The 26,566-nt window shown below is 38.8% G+C and overlaps 1 protein-coding gene across 1 annotated transcript in view; it reads right to left on the minus strand.

The window, feature by feature from the left end:
- Window positions 1-1,684: 1,684 nt before the first annotated feature.
- The window catches only part of LOC145995018 (pickpocket protein 19-like), a 29,002-nt gene continuing 4,120 nt past the window's right edge, over window positions 1,685-26,566 (minus strand). The window contains exons 4-10 of the mRNA XM_083131550.1: window positions 17,103-17,248; window positions 13,005-13,128; window positions 10,301-10,574; window positions 7,223-7,276; window positions 4,685-4,802; window positions 3,299-3,399; window positions 1,685-1,953 (exon numbers count right to left, since the gene is read on the minus strand). Coding sequence (XP_082987676.1) covers window positions 1,685-1,953; window positions 3,299-3,399; window positions 4,685-4,802; window positions 7,223-7,276; window positions 10,301-10,574; window positions 13,005-13,128; window positions 17,103-17,248 — 1,086 coding nt within the window. The remainder of the gene's footprint in view (window positions 1,954-3,298; window positions 3,400-4,684; window positions 4,803-7,222; window positions 7,277-10,300; window positions 10,575-13,004; window positions 13,129-17,102; window positions 17,249-26,566) is intronic.

The following is a 26,566-nucleotide window of genomic DNA, read 5'->3' on the forward strand; positions in this document are numbered from 1 at the left end:
TAAATTCTTGCATGTAGGGTTGCACAAGTTTCCTGCATTTTAGCATAGACCCACTGCTGATCTAATTATATTTACAAGTCTGAGTTAGTACCTGCATAACTACAGAATAATCTTTGGGATGCACGTGCAGTCACTCATGAGCCACTGCGAAAGTCTTTCCATCCATCTGTATGTGACCTGAGGGTATTGTCGAACTTCCTCCTTCATTCTTACACTTGATGATGTGGTGAGCATGCATAGAGGTATTGAATTTTCGTTTGCCAGGGAATTTCTTTAAGTTCCAGAGGGTAAGGAATAACTGTTCTTCTCTGGTGCAAGTGTGTGTGTGTGTTAGGGTCCCTTCATCTCTAAAATGACAAAAATGGCGTTTTGAAGCTCATTTGATCAGTGTTGCATAAATAACAGTTTGAACTGTATTCACTCATCCTATAATTTTTGTCGGACTTTAAATGTTTTCATTTGACCCTCCCTCGTACAAATATTATCAAGAAAATGATCTATCGCTATTTTCGTTCTAGCCGACGATTCTAAACACGAAAGATAGACGAAACTGCGCCGTATATCTGAAAGGTATCTCATTTTCTCATTTGTGTGCGTTCACTTGTTTATTGTCGATCGGGCTTTGCTATGGCGATGCGATTACGTTTGAAATTCAACGTTCTCTCAGAAACAAACCATTATTATTCGAGGAACCTGCTTCCCCATCTGCTTTCCACATTCAGTCGTCACCCCTATTTTGCCGCTAGACTCGTCCAGTCGGCGCATGCGCACTTTGCATGGTCGCGGCCATGAAGGATTTGTGGAACATACAGTGAAAGCAAACACTAGATACAAAATATAATTTTATTTTGAAAATGACTTGTAATCATGAGACTAGCAACAAATGCTGGAGGAACAATACACCCAAACTATCTTATATGCTGGAAACAAAAGCAATAAGCAACACGAGCATACACTAAACATAATACAGCGCACTTCCCCTTGCATATATGTAAGTTATATTAGCTGAAAATACAAGCACATTATTGCTGGGAAGCGTGTTAAAGGGACGAGTTTCGATCTCGCCACCCAAGTACTCGGGTTTGAGTCCCGGTCTGTGTGTTCTCTACTAGGACCCCTCTGTCTAGCGATTACTCACATTCATTGTCGCGATTAGCCACTACTAACAAACAATGCAATACAGAAAATATGGTCGGTGGAGCCGATGTTTTCCTAATTTTAGGTATTTCTTACCGTACTAACAATTTGTTATCAATTTTCAGCAAGTACCAAGGTTGAGGCATACAATTAGGTCCATGAGGTTGCCTAAGATACATATATATCTTAGCTTAATTTTTAATTGTTAATTAATATATTATATGTAATTAATTATAATTGGTTTCTCGTTCATAAAACAATTCTAACACTGACGTGCAATACTTGCTCAGTTATGCGTTCAAATATCTCCGTACATTGGGAATATAGACCCCCAGAATATTCGTTTCTTGAAACTTTATGGCACTGTCGAATGCACAAGTACTTTCGATACGTAAAACAAAGATAATAAACATGGTGATGGACAATTTGCTTGTTAACACTTATGCATCCAACTCTACAATCAATCTACGACACAAATGAATACACCGAACACATTAACTGACTGATGGACCTATCTTTATGTACTCAACCTTGGTCAAGTACAAATCTATGGCAAGTAACCAGGCAGTGACGAAGTGTCCTGGACCGTAGATATTCTGGACTGCATCTCCAACGGGCGGTCAACAGGGTCGGGAAGGCCTATTCTGCAGAATCTGCGGGTACAGAAGGTGATCATTCCTTCAGGTAGCATCCTAGATGTACCCGAACGTTGCATGTACCTCTTGCAGAGTGGTCGGAATGTGGAGAAGTAGATAAGCTCAACGGCGCTCACTAGACTGAAGCCCAGGAAGAGACTTGCTATTCCGCCGAACGACACTGGAAAAATGGAAGAGACGCATCTAAATCGAACAACAAACCTATGCACTATAAAGCTTAACCAAGTTAAAAGTGCCGGGGCAAATCAGCAAACTAAAGTGCACGGTCATCTGTTTTCTCCTCTCGATTCTCCCATTCTCGTGGCTTTTGGCAGTGCTGCACAATTTGTCAACGCAGGAACATGACAACAATGCAATCAGCTGATTGCATCGCCAACGCTCCCTGCGCTCGCTTACTGCTGAAAATACTACAACGCCAAAGAGCAATCTTATATTGGTTAAGCTGTACACTACAAATAACTAATATTCTTGATTTTGATACATAAAACAAGCTGTAGATGGCAGTTAAATCTGTTTGAGCATTCTGTGAACGATATTGACTTTTTTTGCCAATACAAGTAATATTTTTTTCTGAAATTAATTAATGAGTTTAATAGTACATGCCGTAACAAACTAGCAGTTGAAACACAACGTACATATTTTCAATGGAGCATTTCAAGAAATTCACTTGATCTCAAGAGTATGATCTAAGATCTCCTTCACAAGCCTTAAAAGATTGAAATGAATGAATTTCTCTTGCAATTTAATACCATGTTTTTTAAATTTTTCATATTTATAATTTATTGCATTATCGAAACATTTAACTATAGGGGTGTAAGGGGTGACCTTCCACGTAGTACACCCAAATGTCAACCTCACTTCCACGTTAGTACACCCTGGACTGAAGACTAACGAGGCTCTGGCGACTGGCCCCATGGCCAGTATAATTTTGTTTGTATTGTCCTGTTCTTTTGTCCTTATGTGTGCTGAGTGTTCTTTGCAGCCTCACCTTTTAACGAAAGTCAGAACATTTTAATATTTTATGATTTTAATTAAGCAACGATAGAGTTGTTATGTGTAAAGATAAGGGGCTGGACCCCGTATGGTGTGACGGGTGCAAAATAGCCTTAGTGCTGACGCACCCAAAATTTTAAAATCAAAATCAAAAAAAATTTAACTATAAGTTTGAATAAGAAATTACGCAACTTCAATACCGTACAAAATTATGGCTATATAAAATACAGAAATTCTATGTGTAGGTTGACTTGCCTGAAGTAATCTATCGTTGATGCTGTTTTGGAATATAATTCCTTAGCTGAATATTTACCAATTTTTCGATCTCTCATATATTTTAATACTCGGATTAGTCAGATATTTTATTTCTAGAGCAAAATCTTTTGGGGCTCAAATGGATGGCATAATAAATGCTGACAGTCATGAACTTTAAGAGATATTCTTTATTCTTTACTGCGAGATACTATTGAATGTTTATTAGTTACTTACTTACGTACTTACACATTTCTTACCTAATAGATCTAGCCAGTCAAACACAGCGGTCGTTCTGTACCTTACAATATCGAGGTCTTTGAAGAAAACTTTTAAGTTGACTTTGTCGGGCATTTCAGGTCTAAAATTCAAGACAGACCATATGAGAATTTGCATAGATTCAGTTACTTGATAAATAGCATGCAACGTTAATTGCAGATTGTCCATTGTCTATAACGTGTACTTTTTATGTCCAATTAACGTTGCATGTTAGTGTAGAACCATTGTCACTAACATTCAGTCGAGTGATTATTTTTCATTGTCATATAAGAAGAGTTGTAGATGACAGTTCAATCTGTTTGGGCAGTATTGATTTTCTTGCCATTATACAAGTATAATTTCTCTGAAATTACGTAATGAGCTTTATTAGTATATGGCATGGCAAACTAAGAGGTGAAACATAACGTGTTTACAAAGAAGCACTTCCAGCAATTCGTTTGATATCAAGAGGATTATGTAAGTAAATATAAGTATGAAAGAAAATTGCAGATCTGGAAGTGCCTTAACGACATTAAGGACCAAATGTAGAATTGTGAAACATCACTCAATTCTTGGCATAGATAATCTCTACAGTTATACATGGTTATTCAGAAAGAAGGAGTAGATTACAAATCTTTACTGTGGGCACGCGGTAAAAGATACAAACATGTGCTATGCGCCACGAGAGTAAGTAAGAATCAACATTTCATGCACTCAATATGAGTACCGTGTGTGATGCGAGAAACATGGAAACAAGAATCCATTTCGTTCCAAACGCGCTCACTAAGCATTGTCTTATGTACTCACAGAGATAAAAATCGCAGGGATGATATCGGGAGATCTGGGCAGCCACCAACGATGCACAAGATAATGGTGTCCACCTCATTCAATTCAGCATCCCGGAACGCAGGAGTCGCCATGTTCCTGTCACCACCCCAAGTGCCGCCATCCAACGGAAGTTTACATGCCTCTCCCGTGGCGCAAAGCACATGTTTGTATTTTTTAGCATGTGCCCATAGTACAGATTTGTATTCAACTCCTTCTTTTTGAATAACCCTGTATATTCATCCATACACTCCAATTGTCATTTTCTGACTAAACTGAATGTTCTCATTTCTCATACGTGTAATTTGATGTAGTAAGAAGCTTTTACAAATATTAACTGTCAAAGTATAACATGGTGGCCTCAGAAGTTATGTTTATAGTTTTATCTGTGTGAAACCTATCACCAACAAAGAGAAGCTTGATTCTAGATAATACTTAATTTATAGGATATATAATATGGTTTACTTGTTAATTTTAAATTAAACTACAAAAATATATCCTTTGAAAAGAAAATATACAATGGTGTTCCTCAGTGTCTCTAACAGTGAAGGAAATACACTTACGCTGGCAAAATGGTGCTCTCAACATTGTAAGAGGTGGTGGTGCACACTGGCGGGCAGCTGCAGTTTAGGCCCTCGAAATTGTCATCAACGCCATCTAGCTTCACTGAATGCGTTATTCCTGTAACAAAGGAAACTGATACCAGCTAAGCTCATTTGCTAATTGAGTAAATTATTTAACACTCCAACGAATACAAAGCAAACACATGTATCCTCAGAAGCTATACTTATATTTGCATTTTTGTTTTATGGCGTCGCTTTCGCTAATAGGTCAGTCCATCCCAAATGGTGCAGCACTGGTTGTTTGACCATTTTTTTTTAAAAGAAATCATTAATTATTTTTATATCGCTTCGTTTAAAAGTAGCGGTCATTTTTGCTTCATGACTTCCGATACTTTTGGCCTTTGCAGATAGTAATAACAAATTTGAATACTCAGCTAACAAAAATGATAGAAAGCTGGTGTAAAAAACATTGTTTCCAGTACATTTTAAACTACACTTTATGTTCTGTACGTTTTTTACCACCTCCAACGAAAATGGCTAATATTTAAGGCCAAAACTGTTATTCGCCTTTCAACAAAAATCAAAGTTTAGGATTGTTTTTATATCAGGGAAGGACCGTAATATCATATATATATATATATATATATATATATATATATATATGTGTGTGTGTGTGTGTGTGTGTGTGTGTGTGTGTGTGTGTGTGTGTGTGTGTGTGTGTGGATATACAGAATATATATTCTGTATATGTATATATTGAATAGAAGATATGCATCCAAAGTTTTAGCACTTAACGTGCCATAACTTATTATCAGGAAGTGCTAAACTTATTAACTTATATCGCTTAACATAAACGATCACTTTCAGTATCAGAGTGCGTTTAGTGGTTGACTTTTGATCTCGGAATTCCTGGATTGGACCTTGATGTTCTATTTTAGTGTCCATTCATCAAATGCATACAGCCATTACTCTCCTTATCTTCGTTATTAGCCAAAAGTGTAAGAAATGCAAAGTAAAATAAGCAACCAGTAGCCACGTATGCTGCAGCCTTGCAGCAAAATATACGATGCTTCAGAAACTATGCAACAGAGAAATAACTTTCAGCAAATATGAACATAAGTTATGATTAGCAGCGTGGCTACATTCCACTTTCTGCACAGATAGGCTAATCGGGACTGGATCAACAGTTTAAAGTTAGATCGGAACCGGTATGTGTCTCCGCCGGGTATCGATCCCGGGACCCCTTGATTACAAGGCGACTACGTTACCACTACGCAATGGGGGTGATCCCTCATTGTTCATGAAATCTTTGAATAAATAACGATTAACAACCTACCACAACTGGCTAAATGAACAAGTACCAAATCATTAGAAATCAATGACTTTGACAATTGTAAGAGAGTGAAATTTTATTAGAGTAAAATTGAACAGTGAAAATATGTGATATTATAGAGAACTGAGATGCTTAAATAAAAATACTAATAGCAATTCCATTTAAGTATTCTCTATCTTTAAATATTAAGTGTTCTCTATTACTTGTAATTATAATAATTACTAAGAATAAGGAACTGAGGAATTTAAATGCAATTACTGTACTAGTAAAATATAAGATGGCAACATCTATCGGTGAATGGCAAGGAGGGAGAGATGAAGGTAACGCTTATTTTACTTGTTCTACCATTAGATAGATATGCTTACTTAAATGTTCTAAGGGGATCTACGTCATGGTGGCTACTCGCTGTCGATCATGTTCCTTCCAAACATGGTCTACAGCAATGACAAATGACAGAAGTTAAAATACGAGGTGCAACAGTATTTTAGCTTCAAAAATTGAAGCCCGACCCTGCGGCCGAGTGGTTAGCACATCGCGCTGCGACGCCAAGGGTCCCGGGTTCGAATCCCGGTCGGGCTTGGTTGTTTGTGAATGTCCATTCATCAATTTCATCATTTCATCACTCATCCCCATCTTCGCAAATTAGCACAAAAGAGGCACAAAACGCGAAGTAAAATAAACTAAATCAAATCAAAATCAAATCAAAAATTGAAGATGAGCATTGAGGTAGTCAGAAAGCTACAAGAGGTGGAAATTCTTACCAGAATGTTATGGGATATGTATGTATAAACATCAAAATTAACAAGGTACTACTGTAGCAGGATACAGACTATAGGAATGAGAATCAAATGAAAAACCAGATAAGAATTGGAGACATGGGGATAGAAATTAAACAGGAAAGCGCTCTGGATATGCATGAGAATGAGATGAACAACAAAGCACAAGAAGAATACAGATATTAAAAGGGAAGACCAAAGAATTGTGATGAAGGAAAAGTCTATGAAAAGAGCATTTGAACAGAGAAGTAGAATGAGGAACAACGATAAAGGAAGAAATGGTGAAGAAATATGGTGCCAAAGATGAATAATTCCAGCAAACATCTACCCAGACCGTCCAATATTCGTTTTATCAGATTCAGCATATTTTAACAACTACATACTAAATATTTAAAATGACTTCCATTTGATCAGTTTCTATGTATTTACCTTCTTGCTCCGCCAGACAAATCATCCCAGTAACGTTGCATTCTTTCTTGCTATCTGAAATAAAATAAATTGACTTTACTACGACGTTTAAAACAATTATTTTTATTAAGTAGGAGTTTCAGTGCTGAAGATGCTTCCTGAGATGTAGACCAATTTATTTATTGAGAAAATTTTTAGATACAGCCCAAGTGGCCATTTTACGCTGAAATTGTCAATAATTGAAAAAAGCAAAATAACACAAAATATTAACAAAAATAAGTCAAGATGGCATTATTATACATTCAACTATTTACAACATTTATTTTAATTTATTTTAATACTCTGCATTAAATATATCAACACTTGATGGGAGGTCATTATACTGGGTGGGAAGTCTGTAGAAGAGAGATTTTTGAATTTCCAGTCTAGGTTCTTCTATGTAAAATAGGTTTGTGTTACGTGTTGTGCGCATAGGCACTCAAAAGTGGAATTCTTGAAGGAGTGTGTTGCAGCGGATTTTGCCATTGACAATTTTGTATAGATAGTTGAAGTTATCCTGCAAACGGTGCTGGTGGGGAGTCTGTAAGTGTAGATAGGACAGGAGATACGGAGTTGAAACATTGCGTAACGAGGGAACTCTGTAACGGACTGTAGCTAGGAATAAGTGAAAGACTGAATAGATTTGAATTCTGGTCGAGATGGCGATGAAATTGAATGTGTCTCTGAATAACTCGATATAATATCATCATTCATCTGCAGCGAAATTTCAAGGTGTATTTTAAGATGTCAACGAACGATAATGATAGTTTGGAACGGCAAAAATACATTGAAAATCTTGTAGAATGGTGCGCTAAAAACAAACTAAAACTCAATTTTAACAAATGCAAAATTATGACTTTCACTCGAAAGAAACAACCCTACACGCACACTTACACAATCAGTGGCCACACGTTAGACAGAGTTTCAAGTTATAAAGATCTTGGTGTTCAGTTTGAAGAAAATAACAGTTTCCGAAAACACATCGACCGCATTGTAGCAGAAGGGTACCGAAACCTAGGGTTTATAATGAGAATGGGAAACGACTTTAAGAAGTTAGAAACATTCCAAAAGCTATACAATACCTACGTAAGGTCGAAATTGGAATACGCGTCTACCGTCTGGTCCCCACAAAACCTAAATGAAACCAGCAGAATAGAGAATGTACAAAACAAGTTCCTTCGATTCCTAGGACTGAAAAGAGACGGCGTTTACCCCAAATATACTCCTTATCATACCCTAAAAAATACTTCAATGTACAATCCCTAGGCGATAGAAGAAACATACATCAGTTACTATTCTTACATAAACTTTTAAACAACTCATTAGACTCCTCTCAGCTGCTCTCAAAAATCCTTTTTTATGTACCATGTAATAAGGTAAGACCACGGAAAGAGCTGTTTCAAGTACCGAGAGCTCAAACAAAGTCAGCCAATGCGGCACCCATTCGGAGAATGTGTAGGTTATATAACGAAATTCCAAAGACATATGATAAGATAGACATCTTCCAAAGTTTTCGAAGGTTCAAAAAGGAAACTGAAACTTACTTCCAACATCAGACTTAACATTGCTTAGTAGTTCAGCCTCTTTATGTACAGGCGAAAGAGTCTATCCATTTTTTTCTTTTTTCTTTTTGTGTTATTTACAAATTACTAATTACTATCATTACATCTATATATCATCGTTTATAAATGTAAGGTGAAGCTCATATGTTTTTCCTTGGTTATTTTCTTGGTTATCATGTGTAAGTTCTAACCCCAACTGTCGGGTTAATCTTTATACTTCTTTTTCATATCTAATCTTATATTACTGTAACATATATTATCATAGTATTGTATCTTATGAATTATTCTGATTGCATATTTTGTGTACCAAAAAGTGTTATAATACAAGAAACTGTAAGTGGGCATTTGCCTGTAGTGTCATGTCTTTAAATAAATAAATAAATGAATTATATTTGGTTTCAAACAAAACAACAAAACAGACAAGAGCAGGTTTTTAATATGAATCAATCATCCTTTTCTTAAAGGGAGGTAATCCGAAATACACAACGAATTCTCACGTTGTTTAACATGCTAAGATTCTTTTCAATGACTTGGACAAAATTGTCGTGTTTCCTTCAATCGTATATTTTGGTATTTCTTATTTAATAAAGGAAACAAGTCAATTTGAAATGTAGTGAACGTTCGGCTATAGTGAATCTAAATTGCTAGTCCCATCCCAAATACATCACAAATGTTGCTAACAGTGAACTCTCAACTTCTGTTTTAGTGAACGTAAGAAGTGAAATGTCTATGAAAAATTAACATTATTAGCATCATAAGTACCATAGACTATTAACTAGAGATTCGTCTAGAAAAAATGTTCATTAAGACAGGATGCCTTAAGCATCCACGGATAACAGACTTGTACAGTAAAACAAGGTACAGTAAATAATGAGTGTACTAAGAACTGGTTTATGTATGATGCTGTACTGTTTTGATATTTTGTTTCATTATTAGAATTGAATTGAATTGTTGTTTTAAGTCCATTTTATGAATTGATTGATTGAATTGTTGGTTTAAATCCACTTTATGCACAGAAAGGCTAATCGGGACTGGACCTACAGTTTAAAGTGGGATCCGAACCACTATGTGCCTCCAACGGGGTATCGAACCCCTTGATTACAAGGCGACAACGCTACCACCGCGCCATCGGGAGGCCCAAGTCCATTTTATGCACAGGTAGGCTAATCGGGACTGGACCTATAGTTGAAAGTAGGATCCTAACCACTGTGCAATCTGTCTCCGCCGGGTACCGACCCCTTTACTTATTAGATTATGTCACTACTAACCTCCATTCGGGTTAAGAAAAAGCATTTCGGTTTTAGTGAATTTTGAATATAGTGAATCCCATACGGTTTAATAAGTGAAGTAGGCCGTAATTCTAGAGTAAGAAAGATGAATAACGTGTTTTGAGATCTCAGGCTTTTCCAGTCGCAAAAATCTTGCATAGTTGCACAATTTGAATTGCCTGAATTCATGTAAAACGTATACAAACATTAACACGAAACCTATGTCTCACCTACAACAGGATAGAAATACGAAGCACAGGAGCAAGACCTCTCGCCCGCCCTCATCCGACACTCCATCAGGCAGTTCTCTCTGCTGTATTCTGCTCCCAGATAATGCCCCTGCTCATCCGGGAACAGGCACTTCCTCTGCGACATGCTCAGTCGCTTCACGGCCTTCCCGCTGTAAGTATCCGTGGCGTCCACCTTCATGTACACCTTGAAACCTGCGCGGAAGTAGTACCCGGACATTATGTTTGGATACTCATGCGGGTGGTGGATGGTCACCTGGAATAGGAAGGACTTCTGACATCAAATTCTGTAATCAAAAATATAATGAAAATGATACACAGTGCCTTCATTTGATTTTTTTGCCGCTAGTACGTGGACACTTAGCGACTGGAAGCACGCTACTTGCCGGCAAAATTGGATGTGCGTAACCCCTCAACTCAAGCGCATATATTTATTTTAATTAAAATATTTCGCAATTACAAGCATGGGCGTATATATAGTTCACGCAAGGGGGTAGTTCAACTTTTGATATGGTTGCTATATTTCATAAGTAAAAATCCAGAACACTGCTGACCGGAAGCTTGTTGGGGAGCGGAGGGAGGATGTGCTGGACCCTTCAAAGTTGTGTGTATGTACATATCCATTATCACATTCCTTACACTTCTTTAAAAATCCACTCCTTTTCGGTGTCATAATGAACTAAGCTGCTCTCTCACAATGTTGAAACTTTATTTGCAAACTGCGGTTTGAGCAGATAGGCACCCAAGCACTGACTGTTTATAATAAGCAGCTTACTATGCAAAGGAAGAGATTTGCAACTGAAATTCAGTGCTGCTAGCAGAAAGCGGCGCTATCGTGAAGTCAAATATCTTTTCAGCATCTTATTTTAACTCGATAACTCTGGTATTATCGAGAGGGAGCTGTTCAATGTACAGTTAGATTGTTTAGAAAAATGAGCATTTTAATATTACGCATTTAAATATAAATAAAGCTTAGAAAAGTATAGTCTTCATCATTTCTTCTTACACATCCGATTCCAGAACATTTGTGCATCCCGAGGAAACAGAACAAATGATATCATTTCGGGATTGTCCCGGAAAATCAGGCTATATGATCAGGCTATCAAAATCCAATCTATAAACCAGGCCATCCAACATTTAGGCACACTGTTACAACGAATGAGGATAGCCATTTCACATTTTTGGAATAAATTGTTACAATTTTGCAATGTGTTGACTGTGTTCAGACAAACGTGAGTTCAATTCTACTACAAAATGGTTAAAAAATGGACGATTATGGTTTAGTTTATAATATTCTTTTGTGCTCTCAGCTGGTGTATTGTTCCCTCAAATTTGACGCCTGGGTGTTCTAGGTCTCTTCATTTCTTCATCATAGTCTATAAGTAGTGTCTCTGCTTTGGAATAAATTTCATTAAAGTTATCAAAACTCTCTCTTAGATTTTTTTTTTAAATATCTTGACATGTTCACAATATTGAACAGTCCACTTTTGAAGTGCCCAAAATAATGTTGCACTGCATAAAGCAATTTGGTTAGATCAAGTGGAGATATTTCAAACTCCCCACAGGCTACACATCAAAGAAACTGAAGAGCTTGCTGAAATGTTTCTCTTGTACTGGTACGTTGTAAAGCCTCTAAAGTTTCTACATTTCCACAAGTCACAGTATTTAGTATTGATACTTTTCAGTCCATCTTGTGCCAAACAACTTGAGAACGGTACGGTGTTTCCCTGGTTTTCTTGCACTGCGTTCTTGAAAACCAAATTCCTTTAAAAAGTATCAAGGGGAAAAAATATAACTGATTTAATAGTCCCAACGCAGTTTCTTATCGCAGAAATGTTGTCGTTGTACTGCCACACATTTTTCATGCTTCAAGTACCTCGGATGCACTATAAGCAGTGACATGAGCTGCAACCAAGAAGTGAAAATGAGAATCGCAATAGCAAAAGAAGCTTTCAATAGAAGAAAAAATGTTTTTTGTGGACCCATGGACATAGGTCTAAGGAAGAGATTAGTGAAATGTTTTGTGTGGAGTGTAGCACTATATGGTGCAGAAACCTGGACGTTGAGAAGAAATGAAGAGAAACGACTCGAAGCTTTTGAAATGTGGACATGGCGAAAAATGGAGCGTGTAAAATGGACGGACAAGGTAAGAAACGAAGCCGTACTGAAAACAGTTGGTGAAAAAAGATCTATACTGGAGACCATCAAGAAGAGGAAAAGAAACTGGTTAGGACACTGTCTAAGAAGAAACTGCCTGCTAAGAGATGCCTTGGAGGGAATGGTTGAAGGAAGAAAAGTCCGTGGAAGAAAGAGATATCAGCTTATGGATGATATTAAATTAACTGGGTCGTATGCTTTTACGAAGCGTAAGGCAGAGAACAGGGAAAGCTGGAGATTGCAGTGAAAAACCTGCCAATTAGGCAGAAAACAATGAATGAATGAACTTAGAAATCGCCTTCTCATGCTTTTGCACGAGCTTGTTTTTCACATAAGAATTCTTTGTTCAAAAGTGTACTTATGTTGCTGTCTGTCTCAAAGCTACCTAAGATACAGTACTCTTAAAGAATGTTGTGTCCGCTTCAATACAGCAATGTGAAAGGAAATGGTGGATCTACTTCTGGCCACTAATAATAGTTCTACTAATTTCACTGCCAAAACATAATGATCACTTTATCGACCATCTTACCCTGATGTCTTTCTTATGAACAAGCGACGTAGGGCGAACCTCCACGATCAACGCTGACCAGACACCAGCAGCGCTGATCCTCAATGGTTGGAAGTCACCGGGCGCGTTGGTGGGACTGCTATGCCTGAAATATAAGGCCAGAGCTAGTACGTGCGTCATGACTGAATACCGTAACCATTATACAAGGTTATTCAAAGTTATGTCGATAACTCTAAATGGTAATTGTAATACAATAACAATAGTCAAATTAAGTCCATACTTTTTGCAGCACCTCCTGATCGGCTTCTGTTAAGAGTTCACCTAAGTGATCTAATGTAGCAGAGGGAGGGGTTGGAATAACACTGAGTCTTTCAAAACACACCAAAGGAAGAAATACTTGGCATAAGGTCGGGAGACCTTTCAGAATGGCCATAGTTAAAAACAGCTTTAATTAATTAGGTTTCCGCTATATTGCAGAGTTGTTTTACAATAACCTTGAACTTCTCTAAATTTTAGTGACAATGGTTCTTCATTAGCATATGGTTTTAATTGAAGTTTATCAATTGTCTACAGCCTGTACTTTCAATATTCTAACACTACGTTTCGAGTATTCTAACATTATGTTTACATAATTCTTTTCCACAAAATCCTAAATATATTATTATATATTAGGTTCTGGCATGAACCCATAAAAATAATTTTATTAGAATTAGCATCCAAATTTGGGGAGACGATTCCCATGGTCAAATAACATGTGCAACATGTAGTACATGCAAGATGGTGCCAATTTCTGTACCAATTTCTTCGCGTAAATGGTGCCTGTCCCTCATCTTCACAAGTCCTTCACACCCCATACAGCATGCCAGTGGATTTAACTCAGGTGTTCGCAGAGGTCAAAGCAAATTACAGACCCCCCCTTCATTGATGTGGTACTTTTGGATATCACCCTGTAGTTTGCAGCGGCGTATACTCTGGGTCACCTAGGTAATCGGAGATGACCCGACTATAATTTTTTTAAAAAAGTTGTTTTTTATTTCTTCGCAATATTCTTCCGAACCAGTCTTTGATTCGCATATTTCTTTACTTCCAGCGCGCGAATGTCCGAGAGGCTTTCAGCCACTTTCTCCAGCTGGTGGAATCTGGTGACGTCAGGGTGAGATTCCACCGGCTCCCTTTAAATCCCTTGACGGGAGGGGAAGGAAACACTGCTTCTCAGGCGCGGTTATTCCGTGGCAAGGGTAAGCTCCTTCTGGAGAGAGTCCATCGGTCGCACTCTCCACCCCAGAGCCTTTGCCGTTCCCTCGGCTGGCACCCTCTTCTGCAATTCTTCCCCGGTGGCCTTTGTATCGTAGGAGCTGTGTTGTTTACGACAGGGAAATTTCTCAGGAAACAGAATTCTGGGTTCTCAAATTACGTACTGAAAAGGAAAGTAGAGAAAATACATCTGAAAGTGCGCGAGAAACAGGGAAATGTGAACAACATTTGCGAACCAATTCTGTGTTAATTCTCATTTTACATTTGTTTCTGTCTTCCTGATATCTGCTATTTCAACAGATATTGTCATAGGAAAAAAAAAAGCTTTAATATTGAAGATGACGGTAATTAAATAAATTAAAATTTTAACTAGAAATTCAAGAAATTACACCGACCTCTATGGCTGAGTGGTTGCCACAGCTCCCTACGACGTCAGAGCTCCAGGGTTCGAATACCGGGCTGGGCATGGGTGCTCTTTGTGAATGTCCCTTCATCAATTTCATATCATCACTCGTAGTGATTAGCCAAAAGTGGCAGAAAAGCGACGCCAAATAACAATTTAATAAATCGATTAATGAAGTAATTAAACTATTTATATGCTTACTTTTATTCATTTTTGTATTTTAAAATGCGTGATTACTTTCTTTGTAGCCTTCAAAACCAGTGAGAGTATATCTTTCACAGAAATGAATAATTTTTAAAAGGGAAAGCTATCAGAAATAAATTATATATATACGTACACATATATTAGGTAATTTAAGTTGCTTCTCCCCCCTCTCTAGATTAATAATGATCATAATGATAAAAGATGTTTGAATGCAAAATATATAAACAAAAAACGCAATGATTCCAACTTATAGATCCTCGCTCATCGCAGGGAATATAAAGCTGGGAAAGGGAATTTTTCAGCATCCATAGGGAATTTAATTCTGTGTCAAGCAGTAAGGAACCACAATAGAAGATTGGCGCAGGGAATTGAATGCGTGTTGTAGCGATTCGAGAATTTAATATTTGTTTAGGTGTTATTGGTTTAGTATTCGTGCTAGTGCTGTGTTTACTGAAGTTAAAGGCAATGGGTATAATACAATATTTGCGTGTGAAAATATTTGGAACGGGATCTTTTCCGAAGAAATTGGAAATAGTTAATGTAGGTAGGCCAGTAGAATCTCTTGTACCACAGGTCTTGAACTCAAACTTCCGTGTATAAAAACAAAAATCAGGAATGCACGAGTAACTGGGTACTGGGGTAACTTGAATTTTACACTTCAATTAATATTGAGGGCTTTTATTTCACTACCGAATTCCTTTCATATTCTTTGTTACACGTTTTTTCTTATAGATTTATTATATTATCTTGTTTTATTGTTTGAAATTCTAAACGTAGATTAACTGCAAGTGCAATCACAACAATTATTCGACAGTGGTCTCAACAATAAGGTAACATTTTTCACACATACATTCGTAAATCCTGTATGAATGTTGAGGTAAATTTGCAGGGAGACTTCAGGAGTGGGTGGATGAATCAAGTGTCTGAGATTACCCACTAGTTAAAACCAGCATACGCCACTGGTAGTTTGTACCGCTTTAATCCGATATCGTCTTAGTTTGTACCTTTGCGACCATCGTGTAACTGGTAATAAGAAATGGCAGATTGAAGGAGACCAAAACAGATTACATTCAAGTTTCACCATCAGGAAGAAAATGTCATCTACGACACAGATGGTTGGTTTAATGGAAGTATTTCAAAGGCAACCGCTTATGCATCGTTTACCCATTGCATCGCTTATCTTTCACTATGCTATAACATTCATCAATCTATCCACAATGTTGACCTGCAGCAAGATAGGGATAAGCTGTAATCTGTGCGTAAATGCATCTGACCGAGACAGAGTTTGCATATATGCACTAATTGTATTAATACTGAAGTGTCTATTGTAGGATTTGAATACAGTATACTTTCACTAAGGTACTAATATTCTTTACTCTTTCAGCTAGAATTTTTGAATTTTCATAATCGAATCTCGTATAGTGTTAATACTACACTGTAAATATTTCCCCCATGTAACTGATTGACATAATTGAAGCTACACTATGTCTCTGGAATCTGTGAAACAAGGCCGCGCATAACGGTAGAAAAGGGAATAAAGCGAGTGGGCGGAGCAAAGCACTGCGCGTTGCTGCAAACGGCTGGTAGCTGCAGCCGCGTTTTCGCCGCTTTCCCTCTCACGCTTTCATTGGTCTAGCCCTCTCGAGTTCTACTTGTGCGAAGGACTTCTTTTCTTTTCCTAGCTGCAGAGATCCATGGAACAGAGTTATCTCATCAGAATTGATGATTGATTGATGTAGTTTAATTAACGTCACATTTATGCCTCTTTTGGCAAATGGCGAATGGCGATGAGTTAGATGAAGGCACAATCACAAACATATCGACAACACAACAAGAGTACAACAGAAGATGGTTTATTCTGACATCAGACGCCAGAACCTCGTTAGTCTGCAAAATGCAGTCCAGGGTGTTCTACGTAGAGAGGTTGACATTTGGGTGTCTTCAGAAGGGGCCACCCCCGTACACCTCAGCCTGACCAGAAGAATAAAGAAAGGCATGTGGAAAATACCATTGGTGACTACTAAACAAGAATGGGGAATGGAGCTTTTCAATGGACGGAGAGTGATGATCATTTGTGAAGTATTCAAATCATGAGTACTCCAGCATTCTCGTTACTGTTTTTTCTCTTGCGTTGTCATCAACATCTTTCCATCGATCTTTTATGCATTATTTTGATTTAGAGTCGCTGAGTAGAGGAGTTTATAATAAAACAAGATAAAATGGATGTTGCCAGTCAAGATTCAAGACATCGTGCTTACCTGTGCACCATCTCCTGGGCTATTCTCGAATTGAAAGCATAACAGAAGCCTTGCTCCGTTCGCTGGAGGTAGAAAAAGTCGCAGCAGTTGAACGGCTTACCCATCCACTCGCACATGCTGAAGAACTCGAGGCACTGCGGCATCAGCTGCAAAAGTAGGGACGTTGGTTTAGGCAACATTAAACTCAATTATAGGACAAACGGTATAGCTCTGCCGGCTTCCCGCCAAAAGTGCAGACGACAATAGTTGGTTGTGTAAGCGAAAACCAACCACATTCATTGGCGAACCGACCGGCCACCGACGTTGCCAAGGTTCCACACAAAAGGGTCACTGGCGTATGCATAGTTCGACCAGAGATAAAACCTTGTACTGTGTGCATCAAAGCTTTGTTTGTAGTTGTGTTTATTGTGGTTTTAGTGTTTGTAGTGCTTCTGTAAGGATGCGAGGGAGATGGTGGTGAATGTGCAAAATCAAATAGAAAAAAGCACAGTGTGAAGAATTCTTGCAATGTTGAAAGCGCTTATGCGAAAAAGCAGACGGCTGTAGTGGCGGCGATTGGGTTCCAAAATTGGTGGGGGGTTGGGCAAAGGCAGTTTACTTTCCCTTGGTAGATAAGGTTTAGGATAGAGAGCGAGCCAAAGTAGCAAAATGTGGAGGGCAACCGCCCCCCCCCCCTCGTCGCCACTGTGTGTGTATGTTTCTTTTGGGTTTGAAGTAAGCAACATCATAAATCATAAAATAAACATTTAACTTACACTGAACTAATTTCCGCCTCTTATCCTTATTCTTGCTTTCTCTTTGTCTTGCATTCCCTTCACGCCTCTCTCTCTCTCTCTCTCTCTCTCTCTCGCTCTCTCTCTCCTTCTCTGTCTCTCTCTCCCCCCTTTACTCTATCTTCCCTTTCTCTTCATCTCTCTGTTCGTTTGTTCGAAAATTAATCAACAATAGTAAACCATCCCTATTCTCTATCCACTCACTATATTAGTCAATGTAAACAAATTCACGAGATTATTGAGGAATCCTATTGGTTAATTCCCATGACAGCTGTTGCGCATAGGAATGATGTGCGTATGATAAACTCGACTACTAAAGTAAAGTTGTGTGCCCTAATTTTATGAATTAAACCATACGGTCAAAAAACATATGGAAGAGGAAAGAAGAAACTAATCGGCAAGCAAGTACTTCTCACAAATCACGTGGTTTTGTTTACATTGATTTCCTAGCGGTTTCAGTGGACGATGCTACTTTTAGCTGAAGCTAAGCTGTCTTTCATATTTACACAGCTGCGGAGACGGTCTGAAAGAGACATATTGATCAAGAGAATTGGATAATGTCTCCGCTATTCATGTTCTGGCACTGAATATTTCGAACATACTTGCAAGTACTTGTTGAGTTGGTGTTTTAAGTCCACTTTATGCACAGTAAGGCTAATCGGGACTGGACCTACAGTTTAAAGTGGGATCCGAACCACTTGTGCCTCCACCGGGTATTGAACCCGGGATCCCTTGATTACAAGGCGACGACGACTTGCAAGTACAACCCCAACAAGGACTTTATTCACCTTTCATACCTACATAATACCCTTAAAGAAACGACAAAGTAGGAAACTACATGGAGAAATATTGGATTCTCCGTATGAAATTAAAGTCACGATAGCAGGGGCGGACACAAGACCCAGTTTCGGGAATTCGGCGGAAAGTTTGGGGGATCGAGATCGGAGAGATCTTTTAATTTTTATCACCCGTTTCATTTTCACGGTTCATAACAAAGTTCACTTAACATAAAGAATTGACATGTAATATCTTACAAGACCTTGACAAAACATAGCCTTTCTTCACCTTGTCCAACCACGAGAACACGATGGCCTCTTCTAACAGCGTCCTGAATTCTGACTCTATCGACTACACTCTGTCGTGGGGAACGGTAACAAGTCCTCTGCTAGGGTGGCTACTCTAGGACCATGATAAAATTCAAGTATAATTCCCGGTTTTCAAGGCGAGCTTTCCAAAAATTCAAGCAGATGTTTTCTCTATTTCAACCTTACGTATTACCTACCGTCTCTCAACATCCACACACAAATATCTTCATAATATAAAGGGTATATGTGATACCATTGTCAATTATTATTGATTTGCTTTATTTTACTTCGCTTCTTGTGCCACTTTTGGCTAATTTGCGATTGATTGGATTGGTGTTTTAAGTCCACTTTATGCACAGTAAGGCTAATCGGGACTGGACCTGCAGTTTAAAGTGGGATCCGAACCACTTACAAGGCGAGGACGCTACCACTGCGCCATCGGGGAGGCCTTGGCTAATTTACAGAAGATAGGGGTGAGGATGAGTGATATGATGAAATTGATGAATGGGCACTCACAAACATCCATGCCCAAGCCGGGATTCGAACCCGGGACCAACATTGTTGTTGTTGTTGTTATTATTATTATTATTAGTTGTAGTAGTAGTAGTCCTCGTAAATTATGCAAAAAAGGGGGAGAAGTTGGTACTAAAGCATTTGTGTTCGAACAAACGATTTGAATTATTTTTTCAACACGTTGAATTTCACATTAATATGGAAAACATGCACAGAAACTATTTTTGAGACAGAAAATACTTGATAAATGTATTCCAAGTAGCTATAATTCTTTTTTACATTAACATGTATATCTTTCATGCACGATATATGTTTCACATACACTATCTGGCCATTCGTCACCGGACACCCCACCAAAGGCATGTGGAAGCATCATGGTGTGGTCATGCTTCTCCTGGTATGGTCTTGGTCCCCTTGTGTTAGTGCGTGGAAACATGAATGCAGATGCATACCTAACGATCCTGGACAATTCTGCGCTACCGACATTGTGGGCACAATTCGGTAGTGGTCCTTATCTGTTTCAGCACGACAATGCCCCATGTCATACGGCAGGTGTGATCAACACGTGGTTCGAGGATATGGGTGTGCAAAAACTTGATTGGCCCGCCCAAAGTCCTGATCTCAACCTGAATGAGCATCTTTGGGACGAGTTGGAGCGCCGGTTGAGAGCCAGGCCACACCCCCCAAAAAACACTAAAGAGTTGTTCGCCGCTTTGCAAGAGGAATGGAGCAGGATTCCCGTCGAAACCTATCGCAATTTGGTGGACAGTCTTCCTCAGAGGGTTGTGGCTGTACTTGCTGCGAAAGGTGGCCCCACACGATACTGACGGACGCCTGAAACCGGATTAAAGTACTCGTTCCAGGTGTCCGGTGACGAATGGCCAGATAGTGTATATGCAACATGGAGCGACGTGGACACTAAAATGTGTACGTATTCAAAGTTTCTTTAATACATATTACCTAGGTATATACAACATATATTATTTAAATACATTACACAACCAATTCATCCAACTCACAATAAACCAAAAGCAAAAATTACATAAATTGTCTCTCAAATGTGCACGCTCCCTTTCCTCAAAACAATTGTCCATGCATTTAAAACAAAATCAATTAAGACAAGTCTCATTTCTCTGTCTGGTAATTTACAATACAATGCATTACAGAAAACAACCGGATACATTGCGAGCGAAGCGAGCAAGAACATTTTTGGATACAATTTTCTGAAGGCTGAAATCAATTTTGATTTATTAGGGCGCAAATAATTTCACGGGACGCCAATGCATTCTCTCTTTTACAACTTTTGTGTCTCCCCGATGGTGTAGTGCTAACATCGTCGCCTTGTGATCAAGGGGTCCCGGGTTCGATACCCGGTGGAGGCACAGTGGTTCGGATCCCACTTTAACTTTAGCCCTAGTCCCGATTAGCCTTTCTGCACATAAAGTGGACTTAAAACCACAAATCAGTGAATCAATTTTACAACTTTTTTTCATTTAGAGCGTTCGGCACCCAGGGCCAACTCCCTTGATAAGACTAAGAAAAGCAGGAACTGCGAGCGAAGGGAACAAGAAAATTTTACGAAAGTATTTCTATTTGCATAAAATGTGAAGTTGTGGGCGGTAATTGTCCCCTGCAGGTCCACTTGGCCGTCAGTGTTTGCCCACTAGCCCCCTAGAACTCATTTCCGTCCAAGGTTGGATGGGGCAATGCCCCCTGCCCCCCTGTGGTTGCGCCATTGTTTACAATTTTACATAATCAGACTCGAAAGATATCTACAAACACAAGTCACAGATGTCACGAGATGTACTAATCTACAAAAAATTGTTAATTGTCAAACTCAAATTTACCAAATCAACCTCAAAATATCTTGCATGAGAGAATTGTTTTATTTTTCACACAGCTTTCGTTGCCTTCCTGAATAATATGAAAGCTCAACTTTGAAAAACTTGCCTCAGGGCATTTATAAATACATTAATAATTGGATTAATAAATGTTGTAATTTTTCACGTCTACGGAGAAAAACTCAAGTAGAATTCACTCATAATTCCCGGAATTCAAGGAATTCCCGGTGAGTAGCCACCCTGTTGCGCAAGTAGGACTCCAGAGGGCTCGACCAATAACCGCGTGAAAGGGGAAGTGAGTGCATGGACGGGGAACGCGGCTGCAGTCACCAGCTGTTTGCAGCAGCGCTCTCTGCTTCTCTCCGCACACTTACTTTATCCCCTTCTCTATCGTTATGCGCGGCCTCGATCCATAGATTCCAGAGACAGAGTGTTGACGCTTGCACCAATCGGCACCGACCTTGTCGAGCAATGAATGAAAATTGGTGATTTTGCGAAGTCTTTTCTTAGATTAATGACGACCTCGCAGGGGAGGGGGGGGGGGCTACACAGCAGCGGTATAATAAAGCCAGTCTTCAAGACAATTCCCCAGATATCAAAACTGATCTGTACAATAAAGAACACTAACAATGACATAAATGGAGTAATACAGCCAATGAAATACAGCACAAGCAGTTAATAATCGATTTCTTTGTTTTGGGCTTAATTGGATACATGCAGAAATCCACGAGGTAAGTATTTTGTTTGTTGACCCAGTGTCCACGATGAATTGATCAATCACAGAACGAGCTGTTTACCAATATTGATGTATTTGTCTTAAATCAACATAATAATTGACCTAGACTCGAATACAAGGAATTAGGTGTCTGGCAAGATTCGCTGTGTTGCCACATCTTTGTCAGGTCCTGCTCACAACTTATTATGTTAGAAGATCAGCTAAAATCAAAATGTAGTACATACGTCCTCGTTTCGCAGTGGATACGTCATATTAGGGCTACCATATTTTGAAATGCTAAAAGGAGGACATTTTCTTCGAAAGCCACACACACCATCAATTTATTCACAAACACGAAAACGTTACATAAATCACACAATTTATCACCATTAAATAAAATATTATTCTCCAAGATATTATACTGCCACTAAAGAACCTTCTGCAGAACTTAATTTATCTTCATGTTCACTGCCAGGTTTCGTGAAAAACTCAATCAGTTTTGTAGATGAAGCTTCACTTCTCCACGTGTGCTTGCAAGTCTAGCCCTCATTTGTTTGACACAGACACATACGTATGTACCGGGTTTACAAACCATACACTCGCCTTCAAAATCGTCTCTACCACATCCAAAACATGAATACTTTTCTTGTAACTCATTAGTAAACTTGCACTTTCTTTTAGGCATATTAGTAGCTTACACTGTTCGCAAACTCCAACTTCCACTTCGAAACACGAACAAACGAATAACGCGGAAATCACATCGCCCGGAACTTGAAACTGTAACAACAAACGACTAACGCTTAGCGCATCGTCCAGTACTGCCAACATCAGACGTTTAATGATTCGAAAAGTTGTAACTTCGTGATCTCTGACCTATGATGATTGGATAAAAGTAAATACCCGGACATTTTAACAGAAAGTAAAAACCCTCCCGGACGCAAATTTCAGGGTCCGAAAAGAGGACATATCCGGGAAAACCAGGACGTATGGTAGCCCTACGTCATATGTATGTATCTTTATTTGAAAGCAGTGTCTTTTCCCTTGGACGCATTGACTAAAGCTAAAGTCATGAAACTAGTCCAGTCAAGGTCATGCCACCCATCTGCAGTGTTGCAAATAAGCAACAATTTCAACTTTCGATAATAATTCCGAAAAAAAAATGTTAGAAAATAGTAGCCTACTTAACGTAAAGAACATTACTAGGTGTTATGTAAACTAAAATACTTTCTTGGCCATTCAGAATAAAATTAAAAATCATGTTTCCATGAAATTCACAAGGATTTTTCTACTTCAAACTGTAAAAAATAATGGAAGCAGCGACAAAAAAGTGTTAGAAAAAATAGTGAAACATTCTTAAGGTTTATAGATGCCTACAATATATATTTCATGCAAAAAATGTGTAAGGATTTGAAGTAAAGAAGTAAAATGTTCCAAGATTCGCAAATATTTTCTGGTTATGTAATGTAAAATATCGTCACTGGCTAACTCACGTTCTATTTGATCACGTAAAAACTTTCAGCGAGAAAGTTTGTAATAAAACATTGACATTAATTTCAAAAACACATACAGCGTCTTTAGAGTGACATGTCAGGTATATTTTATGTTTCATTTGAACGAATTTTGCTGCGCATCGATCTTGCGCTCGCGCTGGCTGTGATGTGTGCCCGACTGCATTTACTTACTGGGGGAACAAAATACAACCCGGAAGTCCACATATTTGTCCTTCGTCCACAGAAAGAATCATCACTATCTCTTTATATAACGGGGGGCACCAGGATTAATCATCAAGGAGTGCTGGGTTTGATTTGATTTTATTTATTTTACTTCGCTTCTTGTGCCACTTTTGCGAAGATGGGGATGAGTGATGATATGATGCAATTGATGAATAGACATCACAAACGTCCATTCACAAGCCAGGATTCGAACCCGGGACCCCTGGAGGGGTGCTGGGGGACTGCGGAATCAAATTAAGGGGGTACGATGTTGAGAATGAAGAAAACATGAAAGAAACATATACCAAGTTAATACCAATCAATTTTTAGTTGGTTTCTATGTACATATGCCAATGAAAGTGAAAACTACTATAGCAATTGGCTTAATCTTTGTGTATTTGTGTTATTCAGCACCGCTTTTCTGCCACTTTTGACGATGAGGGTGAATGATTGGATGATATTGCTGAATCGACACTCCCAAAGAACACGGTGTTTCATTTTTGCAAGATTTTATCACAGCCAACAATTGAAACGAGCAAGGCTTGTTCAAGTAAGGCCAATGGCATACTATATTATGTATTACATTCCAAGAAAGTGATTATGAAATGTAAACCGAGAACGACAAACAAGAGATGCAACAATTTTTAACAACAATGCTGACAAAAGAGCCGCTGATCTTTGTTGAAACCGCCGCCATTACATCAAAGTCTCTGCCGAAAACTTGTAAACGTTATCATTAATTATCTTTTTTTTTAACGTCCATTCGACAGGCACGTAGAGTTCATCACACATAATTTTGCCGTTGCGTAGAAACGAATTTTCGTTTCGTCTCCCTCTCTCTTAGCATCACGCGTTCTACCCTGCTCGAAAACCTTCGCTATTGTTGCCATATTGTCATTCCATTCCTGGACACACTCGCGCAAACATCATTCAAAACAATTGAATAGCGCTCCAGCTCGCGGTTCCCACCGGTCGGCAGGGACGGTAATGTGGCAACATAGCACGGCGTAGTGGTTGCTTCTTTTATGCAGTGCATGTTCATTGGCTAGCTAGTAACTAGTGTTGCCAACTGTAATAATGAAGCACTAAAAAGGGAAGGGCAGGTAAAGTGGCGGTGAGTTTTGTTGGATTGGAAGCACCATATTTTTATTTTATACTAAGTATTTGACCGGTTTGACGTTGTGTGCGTGTATTGCGTGTGTGTATGTAAAAGTGTGTGTTTGCTAATGAACGTTAAATTCCATAATGCCTCCAGTTCTGTCGAAGTTGAAATCAAAAACCTTGCATAGCCAAGCTCGGGAAATTCTAAGCAACATGCACGAGTTCATGAAGGAGGAAGCCAGGTTTAATTCACAAATTGTTCATATTTCATAATTTTGGAATTATTCAAAATAAATAAATTATGTGGCTCCAACATCATTTCAACTCTGGCTCCGGCACGTGTTCTTGTAGAAATTGCATAGAGGAGGCTGTCATTTTTGCTGCTTAATGCGATACATATTGTTTTCTGTGTTAAAATTGCCATGCTTTGATGGGTGACCAAGTTCATAGCAGGGCCGGCGGAAGGGGAGGGCGAACCGTGCTATTGCCCAGAGCGGCAAAATTTGAAGAGAAAAGAAAAAAATAAGCCTATTGAAAACTGTGATCGAGCGAGATATTCTTTTGCGCTGAATAGTATTGAAATAGCATAAGAAGTCTCATTATTTATTTTATATTTTGATGTTTTAGTTAGGAATATATTGATTTTCAATTTTCCGTTGCTGCGTAATGACCGGGGGGGTCGAAATAGAGCGGCATCTGCCGCCACCTCCCAGGGAGGCAAAATGGCTAGCGCCGGCCCTGGTTCATAACAAAAGAAAAAGCCGCGCAGCTTATCGTCTAGTGGCAGTATATGTACTTGTTATTGTTGTGGAAGCCGGCATCCTTTGTAAATGTACAACAAAGGCAACCAACTGTCGCCGATCTCAGAGAGGAAATAATAATACTGCTTCAGGAGGAGTGTTATGGTGCAATTGTAGCGGTTTAACACGCTGGCATGTTATTATCTGCCGTTGCAGTTCCATACCAGTGTATACGGGTTTTGGGAGTGAAAAGTTAGAACGCCACCAGTGCATTAATGCAATGAAAAATAATATATATATATTTTTTATTTTGTTTGAAATCACTCAAATAAGGAATCGTATGAAGAAGTCTTCCTTGCAGCATTTTTGGTAATTTTACTTACGTGTTAGTTCATATTTTGCGAATTTTTAGTCCATATGTATGTAGCTACATACAAAGCCACTTGTTAGTACATATTAATCCTAGTCCTGGTATAATGCATGACGTTTAAAACTCAACGTTAGATAGACCTGAATTCTCTAATTTTATTGTTGTACGTAACAGCTGTGCATCGGCGCACTGCAGCGATTTTTCTATCTGCTCCATTAGCAACACTGCTTCTTTAGTTGTTTCGCGCATCGCACGGCAGAAATAACTGCGCTGGACTCTACACCACCATTACTTCCACCTGCTAATGTACCACACGTAGGACGCTGTTTATCAATGTCATTCATAATGAATACAAAACCAAATAACCCTTACACAATACAGCAGCAAAGACGAAATCAACCGCAAAACGTACAAAGCGCGAAGTGTCGACTGAACAGCTTAGAAGAAGTGTAGCAACCCTGGAGGACCAAGTGTGTTGAGAAGGCAAGGGCAAGCTCCGACCTTGTCTGGATTATTTTCGTGGAGAGAGCAATAGGCAACGCTGAATGGTGAACGTTGCAACTTTGTCCAAGTTAACGAACAATTCTTGATAGTCGATCGCTGTGCTTTATCCA

The sequence above is a fragment of the Lepisma saccharinum genome, chromosome 11 (genome assembly GCF_977018435.1).
Source record: "Lepisma saccharinum chromosome 11, izLepSacc3.1, whole genome shotgun sequence".
Lineage (NCBI taxonomy): Eukaryota > Metazoa > Arthropoda > Insecta > Zygentoma > Lepismatidae > Lepisma > Lepisma saccharinum.